We start from the raw sequence: 15,236 nt of genomic DNA, 5'->3' as shown, positions 1-15,236 counted from the left end.
CTCTATTGTGCTCATCTTTTTTGATGGCATACATGCACCCAGTTTCTGTAGAGGGAACGTCTATCCTTGCAATTCTATGCTGCAGTGGGACATTGCACATGTCTTCTATTCTTGGCCAGTAGAAACTCTTGGCAGGGCCATGTGGGTGCATGAACTGAACCAGTACATCTTCATCTGAAACATCTCTGATACTTCCTATCCACCATTTCTGATCATACACACAACTCACATATTGTCTCATAGTGAGCACAGAGACAAACTGTTGTCAATATCAAACTTTGGAGACTTTTCTACTGTAATGTAAAATCGTTATGCTCAAATTAAGATTATTATTTGATTTGGTTGTGTAATTTATATACTTAAAGTATGACAAAATGTACAGTCTTCAATTCATTTGTTCATGGTTTAAGACATTAAAAGCTGCTTTCAGCATGTTCAACTCACATCCAAGGACTTATTGCCTCTATAACTACAACTGTGCTACAATTTAATGTTTTCATAAGGCAAAATTTATCAGTAGTATTTAGTCACATATAAGTCTTTGGTAAATGGTAAAAAAAAACACAATTGAAATGCCCTGCTGTGATGTTTACTTGTAGGATATTAAGACATGCAGTACCAAAAACGGCCACAAAAACCCCACCAATATCAGGATTTTAAAAAATCACTGCGACAAATTGAGGCAAAACACCCTCCTGATTTTTTAATATGATTTTAACAAGAATATGATCTTTAAAAAAAAGTACGTTTGGACCTGATACGTGTTGTCAGTTTTTTGGAATATGACTCTGAAGTTGGGCAAAGATGTGTTAACTTCCATTTTTGAGCCTTAATATCTGTGAAACTAATCATCTGAGAGAAACCATATTTTGTAGAATGTTTAAGCTAACACCAGAGATAGAGGCAGAAGTGATAGAAGTCTTTTATCTGCAAAAATGGGAGCTCAGTCACTCTTCAAATGTACTACTTTATTTCAACAAGCCACATTTTAAGTACCTACCATACTAGGTTATCATTGAGCTACACCCCTGATATTCGATGTCTGGAGGCTATCAGTAACAGATATACACTGTAGAAATTTTGAAGGCCACAGGTGAGATAGTTTTCCAGATATTGCTGTTTAAAAATGGCTTTTCAGAGCATGATGCCAAAAACCGTCTAAACTACCCTTCATTCAATGATGTTTCATGAGAAAACTATTGAGAGTAGAGACTTAATATTTTGGATTTTTCCTAGTAACAAGTGTATCTTTGTACTCAAATTTTTTCAGGACATTGTGAGATGGTCAGGTGGGAAGATTTTCAGAAATTTGATGAAATGACACGGAATGACCCTCCTTCGAGCCAGGACCTCCAGCATGTCCTGGGGCGGTTTGCAGCCGAGTGTGAAGCAGCCGGGATGAGGATTAGCACCTCCAAATCTGAGGCCATGGTTCTCGACCGGAAAAAGGTGGCTTGCTCCCTCCAGGTTGGGGGGGAGTTCCTGCCTCATGTGGAGGAGTTTAAGTATCTTGGGGTCTTGTTCACGAGTGCAGCGGCTGCAGTAATGCGGTCGTTGTATCGGTCCGTCGTGGTGAAGAGAGAGCTGAGCCGAAAGGCGAAGCTCTCAATTTACCGGTCAATCTACGTTCCTACCCTCACCTATGGTCATGAACTTTGGGTCATGACCGAAAGAATAAGATCCCGGATACAAGCGGCTGAAATGAGCTTCCTCCGCAGGGTGGCGGGGCGCTCCCTTAGAGATAGGGTGAGGAGCTCCGTCACACGGGAGGAGCTCGGAGTAGAGGCGCTGCTCCTCCACAGAGGAGCCAGTTGAGGTGGCTCGGGCATCTGTATCGGATGCCCCCTGGACCAGGGTGCGAGTTACGGGGGAGCAGGGGGAGCCATGGCTCCCCTGGTGGCCACCTGAGCTCCCCTGGAAACATGATTTGTGAAATTTGGGGGGAGCTCTAAAATATTGATATGATTGCCAAATTAATTATATTTTGGCCATGGTTTTCCCTCAAAGGTGTAAAATAAGAGAAATAAAATTGTATTTTTAGTTCGTGATTCATGAAAAAAGTGTTGCCTGCTTGCACGTCGAAGGCGCTTGAAGCGTGGGGGCGCTGCCTGCAGCTGATGTGATGATGATCGATCGGGGTGTTTCATGTAAATATTGTACATAGACCTATGGTGTGCGTGCAACGGATTTTCTCTTTATAATAGGCATATGCTGTTGCTATTAATGACAGGATCAGCATTTAAACTTTGCCCCCCTCCAAAAAAAAAAAAAAAAAAAATGATCGCCCAGCCCCGGCTCCCCCGGACACCGTGGTATAACTCGCACACTGCCCTGGACGCCTCCCTCGGGAGGTGTTCCAGGCATGCCCCACCGGGAGGAGACCCCGAGGAAGACCCAGGACACGCTGGAGTGACTATGTCACCCGGCTGGCCTGGGAACGCCTTGGGGTCCTCCCGGAGGAGCTGGGGGAAGTGTCCGGGGAGAGGGAAGTCTGGGCGTCCCTGCTCAGGCAGCTGCCCCCGCGACCCGGTACTGGATAAGCGGAAGAAAATGGATGGATGGATGGATGGATGGACAAATTTGAAGTACTTGTATTTGAGTATTTTCCATTCAGCGTGAGCTATTGTACATTTTGTCCCTCGACGTTTGTCTCCTGTCAGCCTGTTGAACTGCAGTCTATTGGCCCTGTAGAATTTAAATCATCCACATCAATAGTTTTTTCTTGCATAGCTGAGCTTTGTTTGTTTTTTTCCATGTAAGGGAAAAAAGGATTCGCTGTCATGTCGTTTTCCCTCAAACTTCTGAATGACCTTTGATGTTAAAACATAGATCAGTGTCTTTGTGCATGACATGCCTCTGCACATCTTATGGAATCTCTCAAATTATCCTGAAACCAAAATAGGCAGAAAAAAAGGCTTGTTGAAAGCGCTGAGCTATGTAAAAAGCCTTTTGCAGGTAGGTCTTCTGCTGTGAGTTAAAGGTGTTGTAAAACCAAAACAGCACAAAGCGTGTTCATGTCATGCACAACAAGATCTCAATGTTCGTGTGACAGATTCATTATCTCTAAAAGAAACAAAGTGTGCTATGTCAGCAAAATCGGATGTATGAAAATCTCAAGATTTTCCTTTTTGTTTGTTGTTTTTCCACCTCGGGTCCCAGGTTTACATTTGCCTTGAGGAAATATCGTGTCCAGACAAGATCCAGTCCTGTATGTATGTGAACGACACCAGCTTCCAGGAGAGTGGCTCATTATTTGCAACATGTCAGCTCTGCTCGACAAACATGCCTTTAGGATATTTCCGTTTGGGTTCCATTGTTAAATAATTGAACTACCACAAACTAGTTCTCACAGTAAACCTGGGGCTTTTTGGAGGTCCACTTTGGGAATATAATTATTATTCCATAACCTTTACCTGCATGCCTATTCTCCAAACTCCACAACCTTATAATCTGCATCCATTGCAATTCTGTTTTAGACATTTTTAAATAATTTTGTTTTTAGCCGCAATGAAAACAGAAGCTTGATTCAAAATGTTTTGGCAAAAGTAAATATCACTTGACCGATGTTCTCGATGTGCTTTCTTATTATTATGGATGTACAATCATGTCAGTTTCAGTGTATATAAATTATCACATACTTTCTTTGGCAGTGAAGCCCAGAGCCTCTAATTCCAGCCGTGGAGGAAACCGACATCTTTATTACATGGTGGCAACTTGTCATGAATTATTCATTATCCAAGAGACAGGAAGCAATTAGTAGACATTTCTATCTCTGAGTTTAGTGCCTGACAAGCAAACATTAGTTCAGCTGGAAGTGAATCATCACAGCTCTGTTTGGAGCTCCAGCACCAAGTTCAATATGCTGAATTTTCTGTTTCTCTCCTAAACACACTGGTGGAGCCTCGATGTCTAACAAGCTGCAGTTGTTGGTGTGTTACAATTGTTTAAATTGAACGACAAAGTGAACTCTGTCCACCGTGAACTTGTGAAAACTGTCCAGTAGTGTGACGCAACAGGCTGTCCATCAGGGCATAATGAGATAGGTGATGCTGATTCAGTGATTTCTGATTCCATCAGCTTCAGGACGTGTTCCTGTACTCGGTCTTAAAGGCCAAGAGCACAGAAAATCTCACTTCACAGAGCTACATACGTGGTGATACACGCTTTCTGCAGCAGGAGTCAGAAGACTCTGATACAGCTCCTGTGTCATGTGTGAGCAACAACTGATGGACAACAACATACACCCAAATCTCAAACAATTAGGTGCCATTATCAAAATTGATTTGTCATTGTCAAAAGGATCTACTGGGTTATCCGGGTTAACGGTCCTATTAAAGACTTGAATCTTTTCTTGACGGGTGGAAGACAACGTACATGTGCTCTCAGCCACTCGGCCTGCTGCAGCTGCTCAGCTGTGAGATCCTTAAGTTTTGGCAGTCAAGGTTTGCTGGGAAAGTTTAATCCTCAAATGTGCTCTCCCCGTTGAGTTTCCTTGAGCTGCTTATCGTCTCGGCCTTGAAATTTCACAAGGTTAGAAAGGCTTCAGAAACACAACAACTGGTCAACGGCTTTGAGGCTAAACAGAATTTTGAAAATGATTCGAAGTAACATGGAAACGCAGCATTTACCTGTAAGGTTAGATTCTGGCGGTTGAAGTATAAACACAGCGTGACTAAAGAAAGAATAATCAGATCAACATGCATTCATCAAGTATTTAGTGGCATAACGCAAATTAAGTCAGCACCCATGACCAGGCACAGCAACAGGAATTAAAGGCATCACAAAATTAGACTGGTGACAAAACTGAGCATGTAGATAAACACGGCTTCATCCTCTTGTTTAAAGGCAAAATGACACACACAACATGACATTGCATTAGGTGAGGGGGTGTTGGACCAAATTCTTCAAAAAGCGATTCCAAACAAGACACAAAGATTGAGGGAGTGAGGTTATAATGTAATTCTGTAACAGATCACAGACATTTACAGGATCTATTGGAGAAAGTAAAAGTAAGTGCATTTTGGTTGGAGTCTGAGCATCTTTGGTGCCAAAACTCAACTTTGTGAGATCAAAAACTGAACAGTGGGCTGTTAATTCTTATAACATGTTAACTTATGTCATCAAACCTGTTTTATTCACTGGACACAGATGGGATAGCAGTGTAAGTTCTGCTGCACACACACACACTTGGTCTACTCACAACATGCTAAATTGAGGACTTTGTGATGGTTAATCTGATTAACCGAGACATGGCCAAACCAGAGTACCAGTTTCATGAGCCCATATGAAATTGATTCAGCCACAAATCTGAATTTGTTTGACTGGCATCTTTTTGAAATGGTTCAATGAAAAGCACCTTACTAGAAAAATGGTGTCACACCAAAGAACAAGCGAGTGAAGAACATAACAGGAAGTCAAACCAACATGACTTTAGGTTTGCATAAAGCAAACGTTTGTTCTAAAGCGTGGAGGTGACTGGGAGCACAACACGCTTGGAGAGGCTCATCCGCGCAAAGTCCTTGAGGGTTTAGAGCTCTCGCCAACAATCGCAAGCTCATTAGGCACACTTTCTGCAAGTCTGCACTTTTCCTGAGGGAATTACCCACAACTCCTAGAGTTGTAATTTGGAAGTTACCCAGAGGCAGGGTTTTTTTTTTTTTTTAAGTAGGGGATGGCATGTAGCTTTTCAGACTGGCATATTAAATTACAAAACATTGATCCAAGGATGAGCACCAAACTCAATCAAGTTGCATTACACACATGGTTTGTCGGCCCGTTTTTAGTTTTGCTTATAAGCCATTTTGACTCAAATAAGTAAATTGCCAATTGCCTCTGGTAAGGCAATCTGACAAGTTCAGATAACAAAGTTGCAGAACATGTCAACTGCTGTCCCATTTACACCATTTCAGCCTCTCACCATTAACCAGCTGACTGACGTCCCTGAGGGTTCAGGGTTTAAAGCGTCAGGGGGCGACATTGGGCCGTTATGAAGGATGGGATCTTACAATGAGAGATTGGTTGTATTATTACTTAAACATGTCACTTGGATTTGCTTTGAAAATGGGCTTCCTTGTGTGTCATAGTGGGGGCTCAAAAAAGGACCATTTATTTCTGTTCTCAGGCTGTTTCACACTTTATTGACATTTAATCAGTCTGCTTTTTACAGTGCGTGACGTTTTTCCCCCAAACATGCGTCTTCAGGGAGGTATCATCAAATCTTGCCATCTGAGGAAGAAAGGGAATCATATTAGTCTTTGAATAATAAAATGTTTAGAAAACCAAGTCACCACTGACCACAATGCTGGTGTATCTAATCTAAATGTTACTAGCATCATTTCAAATCACTTTCACAAACTTGACCACATGAATCATCAATTCTATTTACTTGACAATTTTTCCATCCTTCTATAAATGCATTTTTCTCCAAATTAAACTTTCCTCTCAACCACACCAGAGGACACGAGTGGATTGGAGTCTAAATTCAATCCTTGGGAATATATGGAGGAATAATAATAGTCTTCACATTTATGAACTCATGGGGAAACCAATGCAACCCTTTTAGAAAAGGTGGATCCTATTAAATGTATTGCTGCAAAGAGCCAGTTTCCCCATGTGGGAGTCATCAACAGTTAAAGATTTGAGACTTTCTGAATGACATTTCAGCAGCACAGATATTTGAAAGAAGTTGAAGTCTACAAATTATGCCCCAGCATTGAAGTGATGTTGCCATTTATTGTTCAGAAAACCGAGAGTCACCACTGAACAATCTGCCGGTAATTCCAGCTATTTCAGTTTAGGGTTCATCACTACAACAAACGGCTATTTGTGTACCAAAGACTCGTATCTACCTGTCAAATGGACTGGACTGCAGACTTCAGGGGACAGCAGACAAGCACAGCTGCCTGTAAATGGAAAAAAGTGGAAAAATGAGAATATAAATTTTTTTTGAACCCCGATCTTGATTAGGTGCAGCTTTAAAAGACTCAGAAAAGTGGATCAGAGACAATCGTCAGTTGTCGCATCGGACGGCACTTCCTATTCCAGGTTTTCATCACCGACAAAGCTGCAGGACAGCTCATTTAGCTCTTTATAGGCTTTTCAAATAACTCACCTTTGTACAACAGGAGTCAAATTACTTGCATTTATGATTCAACAGTTTTGGTTAAATTCTAATAAACCATGACCCCAAAGTGTATGCAGGCCAGATGTTCCAATCAACTGTATTGACTGTTTCCATTGTACAAAGGTGAGCATAAAAGCGTAATCTTAAAGATGTGGTAAAGTAAAATCAACTTACAATATCCTTTTCCAAATGTGCTGCAGATGAACCCTGTGAGATCAGTCACTTTGAGAGAAACCATAGCCCACCAAGTCTTGAGAATCTGGAACAAATAAAAACAAAAAAAGGTGAGTACCAGCATAGATAAAGTCTATCCGAGAGGAAATGTTTTAGCCATTTTGTGTTCAGAAAACCGAGAGTCACCACTAACAATCTGCCGGTAATTCCAGCTATTTCAGTTTAGAGTTCATCACTACAGAAGCAGCTCGTTGACATTTTTCCATCCTGCAATGCATATTCACCTGCATGAAATGGCTCTTCTGTCAACCGTTTCGCTCGGCACAAACATGGTGTGGCAGCTGCACATATTTGGCAGCTCACAAGTCTTTTCATCTGCAGAGAGAACCAAGGTTTTATTTTGTTAGTGACATTAATTCAATTAATTCCAACAGTTTACAGAACTGCATCTTCCAATGTTCAGAAAACCGAGCGTCACCACTAACAATCTGCCGGTAATTCCAGCTATTTCAGTTTAGAGTTCATCACTACAGAAGCAGCTCGTTAACATTTTTCCATCCTACAACCCATATTCACCTGCACAGAACGGGTCCTCCGTCAACCGATTTAGTTGGCGTGGCAACGGCATCTCTTATGGCAGCTCAAGCTTTCTTATCTGCAGAGAAAGACAGGGTTTCATTTTGTTAGTGACATTAAGTTGGTTGATTTTGGCAGTTTAAGGAACTGCATCTTCCAATGTTCAGAAAACCGAGAGTCACCACTAACAATCTGCCGGTAATTCCAGCTATTTCAGTTTAGAGTTCATCATTACAGAAGCAGCTCATTGACATTTCTGTCCTACAACATATTCACCTGCATGAAATGGCTCTTCTGTCAACCGATTTAGCTGGGCACAAACGTGGTGTGGCAGCTGCACATCTTTTGGCAGCTCAAGTCTTTTCATCTGCAGAGAGAACCAAGGTTTTATTTTGTTAGTGACATTAATTCAATTTATTCCAACACTTTCCAGAACTGCATCTTCCAATGTTCAGAAAACCGAGAGTCACCACTAACAATCTGCCGGTAATTCCAGCTATTTCAGTTTAGAGTTCATCACTACAGAAGCAGCTCGTTGACATTTTTATGTCCTACAACATTTACCTGCATGAAATGGATCTTCAGTCAACCGGTTTAGTTGGATGCAAACAGTCTGGCAACCTGACATCTTATGGCAGCTCACAAGCCTTTTCACCTACGGAGAGAAACAAGGTTTCAATTTGTTAGTGACATCGAGTCCATTTATTTATGACAGATTGCAGAAATAGCCAATGTTCAGAAAACCGAGAGTCACCACTAAACAGTCTGCCGGTAATTCCAGCTATTTCAGTTTAGAGTTCATCACAACATTTAAAGGCTACAGTACATTTGACAACAACAAAAAACTTTAACCAACCTCAGTTGTCTGTCACGTCGAATGGTTCCATTCAGCCCACCTTAAAAAAAGAAATGAACAGAATATGTCAGTAACTTCCAGGAAGGTTTTGTAAAGATTGATCATCACCAACGAGAATCGACTGAAGTTTGCGGCTCAGAACAGTGAGAATGAAACATCGTCAGTTGTCGCATCAGACGGCACTTCCTATTCACAGTTTTCATCACTGACAGCATTTAGACATGTCTGGTTCTCTTTCACTGTGGCCAACTTGCTGGGACATCAGGACGCTCCTTATATCCACTGTGCCAAAACGTGCTGCAAGACCGAAATCCGCCTGTAGAAACAAGACATTCACGGTTTAAAACAATGTATGCGAAGTTGGATTAGATTCAGAGTCTTAAATTTGGATTACCATCACACAAAAATGCCACGTTTCTCAACATGCTAGTAATATCTCTGCAATGGGAAAAAACGGGCTGAAGTCACGCAATATTGTTCGTTCTACTACCCTTAAAACATTAAATCTTGATCTTTTTAGGAGGAAAATAGTGGAGGCAATGGTAATGTTCTCTAAAGTTTGACCGGCATCCCCTTTAAAAGTGGTACTGAAAGAAAGAAACACTCACTTGTTCCGTCATTTCGTCCATCATCGTTCTCCACGTGGCTCCTCGAGGCCCGCTGGTGCGATGCTAACACTACTTCAGCTAGCAGGTTTCACGTTTTAACGAATCGCAAACTACAGCTCAACTAAAGGGTAGTTAAAGCAGTCAGTGCTGTGGCATTAAAAAGCATTTACCGACCACGTTTAACAAGTTTAACGCACGTCACCGGGAAGAGAAAGACGTGCTACACTATCGGACGCTGTGAAAAAAGGACCGATAAGGCGCACTGGCGAACTATTTATACCTTAAAGTCGCAGGAATAAAACGTCACTACCTGTCTTCGCCTGGCGCGCTGTCGACCGATTAAAAATGCGCCTCGTCGCCGCCTGCTGTATCGGAGTGTGAACATCACGACATATTTTGTTTTTGCATTCATTTACTCTGTGTGGGAAAAAAATATATATAAATGAAAAAAATATGTAATTATTAAATAATTATGACTCGAATATATTTGAGGGATAGGGTTATAATTTAATATGTTTTACTTCATTACAACAGTTGTCATTATGTTGTGTTTCTAGTCGTGTGTCCCAAATACACCTAAATATATCTCCCCTCTCCTGACGGATCACCTACTCACTTCCTGTTCAACAGCAACATCTTGTTACATGCACGCAGCTAATTTCAATTAGAATCACATGTGGCCACACGGAGGCGCTGTTTCGCCGATTATTACACGCACACACACGCACACGCACACACACACACACACACACACACACACACACACACACACACACACACACACACACACGCACACACACGCACAAACAAAGGCAACATGTGGAAATAAATGAATGATACGTACAGGAAGACATTTTTTTCAGTATATTTGTATTATCATTCTAAGATTTTATTAACCAGACCTCACATCGTATAAATAGGCCTACAGCAGAATGCACAGCACTTTAGATCAAGCCATGACATCAAAGTGACCAAAATAAAAAGGCAAATCATTTCACCACAATGTTTTTTTGTTTGTTTATGTTTTGTTTTATTATTATTATTTTTTTATTTCACCACAAGGTGGCCGCCGACCTGAAGTCTCCGCCTCCTGCTGCTCCGCCTGCTCTCGTCTACTTTCCAGGCGAGGCGCAGTTCATCTCGAAGAGCCTATTAATTGCGTCCCCGTCTTGCTGGAGACTCGGTTCGTTGCTGTGAGCGTCATTTAGTTCTGGATGTATTTTCTCGACAGACTTTAAATATCACATCACATCTCCAGGCTCAGATTTTTCTCACACAACTCACTCTGTTTTTACCGTCCAGCAGTTTCAGGTAAAGTTGCTTAACTTTCTTCAACTTGTTTTTTTTTTTATTGATTTATTTTAATTTGATTTTATGTTACTTTTGCTCCGTATTTTATCTGAGAACACAGTTATACCGTTATACCACTGTTTGGGTTGCAGTGTTGCCACACAAGTTGACTTTGATGCAATCTCAATCATGGTTTCAGGATGTTCATTAGGGGCATTATGATGCTGTTAGTTTACTGCTAATTGTGGAAGTGGTGTTGGGAAAAAACGACATAAAAGAAAGTGTGAATGTGTTTGTGTGTCCTCTTGAACTGAATGAAAAGTGTGTGTTTGCTGTCAGTGAGAGTGGCAGCTTGAAGGTGTGTGTGTGTGTGTGTGCCAGTGTGTGTCTGTGTGTTGATTCACTGCAGCAGGATGTTGCCACCTGTGAGGAAGGACCGGGTCATTACTCAGCTCCCAAATGTAAGTAACTAACACACACACACACACACACACACACACACACACACACACACACACGCACAATTTAATGCAATTACAGATGTTGGTGATGATGCTATTTAGATTCTTAAATGCAGCTCTTTGTTTCTCTGAAAGTGGAAATTTGGAAAATGTTGTTGTCCTCATGGAACCCTGCTCCAATACAAGGTTTTCTTCTACAATGTGGGTTTTTCCCCACAGTTTCTTTTCGTTTTCTGTGGAACGCAACAACTCAGTATTTAATAAGCCAGAGCAAGGAAGGCGAGACAGCTGCTTTCCTCTTCTTGTATCTGCTCAGATACCCTCTCCACTTCTTTTCCTTCTCCCTCCTAATTCCTGACTCCCCTCCTCTCGACAGTGTTTCAGTCCAAACGCAGCCCTGCACACCAAAGATGGCTTCCTCCCACAGGTGAAGGCTGCCTGCCAGGTGCACAAGACGGGCACAGTGAGGTGAGACCACAGAAGGGTTAATAAGACAACACTCCACAAACTGTGACGTGTGTTTGAATGAAATGAGTTAGTTCAGGCAGCGCTGTCCGAGTCATGCTATGTCTGCCGTGTCAGCTGACCTCCTCCATCACGTCTGACGCTCTATTTAGAGGAGAAGGCCGGCGACACATACAAATGTCAAGAAGACTATCTCTCAATGCTTCCCTACTCTGTCTGTGGCGCTCGTCAATTATGACAAACTGATCACAAATATATAGTTTTGTATTTAAAAATAAAGCCTTAGTATATTCTGTGCTTGGCAATGTAGTTTTATTTTTGCCAACATTACTCAAACAAGACTGGACCATTTTTGTAAAACATTTTGTGTAAAAACAGACATAATTTCTCATTGTTATTGCTGTTTCATGCTGTTGTTGGATGCAGTCATGAATCACTTCCCTGGGTTTCTGTTGGCAGCTTTAATATCGCCAAGGTCATCGTAGTGGGAGATGTTGCGGTTGGTAAAACGTGTCTGATCAGCAGGTAAGAAGCAATCATGAATAATTACACCAATCAGAGGATGGTTCCTCTGCAGTTGCATGTAGCGGAGCGTTTGGGCATCATTCATAAAGTTGAGCTTGCAAATGTAAAATGCATTTTTGATCAAAGCATTATAAAGTACAATATGATTGAGTCTTGTGCGGAAGATGGCGAGTGACGAGAGATGAATTGATAATGAAATATCGTCGTGGTTGTGAGTTGCAGCTCTAAAAGTCTCTCTCCTCGAAGGTTCCGTAAGGGTGCGTTTGATAAGAACTACAAAGCAACCATCGGGGTGGATTTTGAGATGGAGCGCTTCGAGGTGCTCGGAGTTCCCTTCAGTTTACAGCTGTGAGTACGTTGCAATATTCAGTTCATAGACGTCATCCGGAGGCCTTAAAGGCCGTCTCTCCCCCTGCTGCCTTCATCTCCACCAAATATCCAAACGATAAAAACTGCATCTCATCTGTTTCAGGTGGGACACGGCAGGTCAGGAGCGCTTCAAGTGCATCGCTTCAACATATTACAGAGGAGCACAAGGTGAGCCACCGTCTGGATCACACATCTCCACCTCTGACTGAAGCACATTAACCTCCTCTGGTTTCTGCTGTCTGTCCCTCCAGCCATCATCGTGGTGTTTGACTTAAGCAGCGCCAGCTCTTTAGAACATGCCAGGTAAGGAACACCTCGTTCTGCTGGAATAAGTGTACCATCGAGGCGTCGTTTAAGGCTGTGTGTCTTCTACGTAGGCAGTGGCTGGAGGACGCCATGAAGGAAAACGACCCATCCAGCGTTCTACTGTTCCTTGTTGGTACCAAGAAAGACCTCAGCGTGGGTGAAATCAATCAAATATCAGTCAGATCATTGATAAGTTGATCAACAGACTTCCCATCGGCTCCTCTCTGTGTTTCTCCTCAGTCTCCTGATCAGCTGGCTCAGATTGAGGAGGAAGCCATCAGACTCTCTGAGGAAATCAAAGCAGAGTACTGGGCTGTGTCCGCAAAGTCAGGTGGGGAGTCAATCACGTATTTACACCAACAAATCCCCGTCGCTCATCACCCCTACATGCTCTTCATGATCTGTTCATCGTGTCTCACTGAAATCTTTCTTCATTATTATGATTATTGCTGCAGGAGACGGCGTCAGGGATTTCTTCTTCCGCGTGGCGTCTCTGACGTTTGAGGCCAACGTTCTGTTGGAGCTCGAGAAAAGTGGCTCGAGGCACACCGGTGACATCATCAGTGAGTCAGCATCCTGCTTTAAAAGACATTATTTGATTCATTCTCTAATTGAAACAATTTTTCTAGATAAGGTGTTTTATTGTTTGTTCTTATTATCAACACATCTATGATAAAAACTAAATCAATGCCTTACTTCATAAAGTGGAATCATTTTGCTCCTCCATGTTTGGAACTCTGATCTAATATATATGACATCTCACATGTTCATGCATGTTTATGGCAGTGAAGGAACCGTGTGGTTCATTTGATTTTCTTAAATCAATTTCTTCTGCGATGAGATTTGCCAACTGTAAGAAATGCAATATTTCACAGTCATCATCCAGAAGCGTCTTACCGTCTGAAATGATGTGAACGCCCCAAAAAAAGGAAAACAGCGTTTTATTTGCATTTGCTTCACACAGGGCTCACAGACAGCACAGAAGCCGATCACAAGCCCACCAAGAGGAAAGCCAACTGCTGCTGATGAGAGGACGGCCTGCCCCGGATACACTTTACTGACGACACAGCACAACACAAGACGATGGAGGGGGGGAATTAAACTGAAGTGTGGGCTCAGCATGCTCAGTGGTGGATGTCATGAATAGACCCCGTTAAAAAAAAGAAAAAAGCAATGTTATGGCCTGAGAGGAAGTTGTACATAATGAATTCTAAATCAAGCTGTAAACAACAAGAAGGCCTCTTAGGAATGTTTGTGCTGCTGGTCGGGGTTAGAAGAAATAAAGCTTTGTGAGATGCTCGTTACCACTAATCAAAGAAGGAAGATTCATCTCCGCTGATTTTATTAAACTGCACTTGCTTACATGAACACAGTCTTCTCACACACTGGAGAAAGCATCGGCATGCATACTTCTGGTTTCCCGACTCGTCCTCCCGTCATGTGTCTGCGCTGCTAATGGGACGCATACGCCGGCTCCCATGACCGCAGTCATACCCACAGTGCATCTCTCTCTCCTCTTGACACAAGGGTTCTCATGATCTCCAAAATGGAGGGATTGTTCGCGTGGACCAAAACAAAACAGGAAGTTGCGTCCGAGACTAATTGGTTTCCTCACAAACTCAAGACAGGAGGAGTCTTCAGAAGTCTGCATAGGTTCCCTCGTCACTTATCAAGCAGACATACTTTAATTATTGCTCATAAATAATTGATTTCTGAGCTGGATGCCGTAAATAAATCACAGGGGAGAAAAATTCTTCACATTCTGTTCCCAGCTTGTCATATTTCTACCATGAAGAAACACACTTGTATGTAAATCACGTGTCCTGGCTGCCCGTTTGTACCCGAATTAGCACGAACGAGACTCAGGGTTTAATATGAACACTTTATTAAAGGGATCACAGGTAGAAAATGTCATCAGCAGTGCCAGAGATATCCTTTCTCCTCTATCACAAACTACCGTCGCGAACCAATCACAGCCTTTGCTGAGAAAGATGCAATATCTCAACCTGGCAAGAGACGTAAAACCAAGTAAGTTTACTCAAAAAAAACCATCATTATTTAAAACGATAAGCCTATTGTGGGACCATGATGCTTTGCACACTGCAAAATGAAGCACACCATTGAATACGAGCGCTGCTTGTTTGTACTGTGGCATCGAGGCACAGCTAAAAAAAACAAAACAAAAAAAAAAACTGGATGCAAGTCAAGAGGGATGCAGAGTGGCTTAAAACCGCCACACGACGACCACAAACGAGATCTGATGTGTCTTTAACAATATATTCACTCTACTGAAACATCCGCGTGCACTTCAGAATATCATACAGAGATATGGATATAAACGCAGTGAGAATTCAATAGTGTTAGAGAAATCTGAAACTTTACTGTGGATACTCAGGAGTATCGCATCCTACGAGGTGGCAAACATCACACCCCAGTGTCCAACGTGAAATACTTACTCAACATTTAAGACAAGAGATCCAAAG

At 42.2% G+C, this 15,236-nt stretch overlaps 1 protein-coding gene and 1 long non-coding RNA gene across 3 annotated transcripts; one reads left to right on the top strand and one right to left on the bottom strand.

Annotated features, from left to right (window-relative positions):
* Positions 1 to 6,104: 6,104 nt before the first annotated feature.
* LOC311026097 lies at positions 6,105 to 9,581 on the bottom strand. 2 transcript variants are annotated; one of them, XR_014598445.1, is made up of 10 exons: positions 9,338 to 9,581; positions 8,940 to 9,045; positions 8,730 to 8,769; positions 8,438 to 8,528; positions 8,150 to 8,240; positions 7,874 to 7,952; positions 7,582 to 7,672; positions 7,298 to 7,382; positions 6,849 to 6,902; positions 6,105 to 6,225 (listed from the first exon to the last, which is right to left on the bottom strand). It is a non-coding gene; the product is annotated as an uncharacterized lncRNA (long non-coding RNA). The 2 variants fall into 2 exon arrangements; XR_014598444.1 differs by having other exon boundaries at positions 8,730 to 9,045.
* Positions 9,582 to 10,513: 932 nt separating this feature from the next.
* On the top strand, positions 10,514 to 15,113 carry rab34b (RAB34, member RAS oncogene family b). The gene is made up of 11 exons (XM_084028923.1): positions 10,514 to 10,648; positions 10,950 to 11,088; positions 11,465 to 11,556; positions 12,013 to 12,078; positions 12,325 to 12,426; positions 12,551 to 12,615; positions 12,699 to 12,750; positions 12,825 to 12,906; positions 12,994 to 13,084; positions 13,209 to 13,316; positions 13,718 to 15,113. Exons 2-11 carry the CDS (start codon positions 11,041 to 11,043, stop codon positions 13,777 to 13,779), a joined length of 768 nt encoding a protein of 255 aa, XP_083885049.1. The 5' UTR covers positions 10,514 to 10,648; positions 10,950 to 11,040; the 3' UTR covers positions 13,780 to 15,113.
* Positions 15,114 to 15,236: the final 123 nt, after the last annotated feature.

This window comes from Eutrigla gurnardus, assembly GCF_963514095.1.
Source record: "Eutrigla gurnardus genome assembly, chromosome: 15".
In the NCBI taxonomy this organism is placed as follows: Eukaryota; Metazoa; Chordata; class Actinopteri; order Perciformes; family Triglidae; genus Eutrigla; species Eutrigla gurnardus.
Note: the sequence above shows the minus strand (reverse complement) of the source record. Positions and strands in the feature narration are given on the sequence as shown.

Coding starts and splice junctions, on each gene's coding strand:
- rab34b (XM_084028923.1), top strand. CDS start 11,041: ATGTTGCCACCTGTGAGGAAGGACCGGGTCATTACTCAGCTCCCAAAT. Junction 11,089..11,464: donor TCATTACTCAGCTCCCAAAT/GTAAGTAACTAA, acceptor TCCTCTCGACAG/TGTTTCAGTCCAAACGCAGC. Junction 12,751..12,824: donor AGCTCTTTAGAACATGCCAG/GTAAGGAACACC, acceptor TCTTCTACGTAG/GCAGTGGCTGGAGGACGCCA.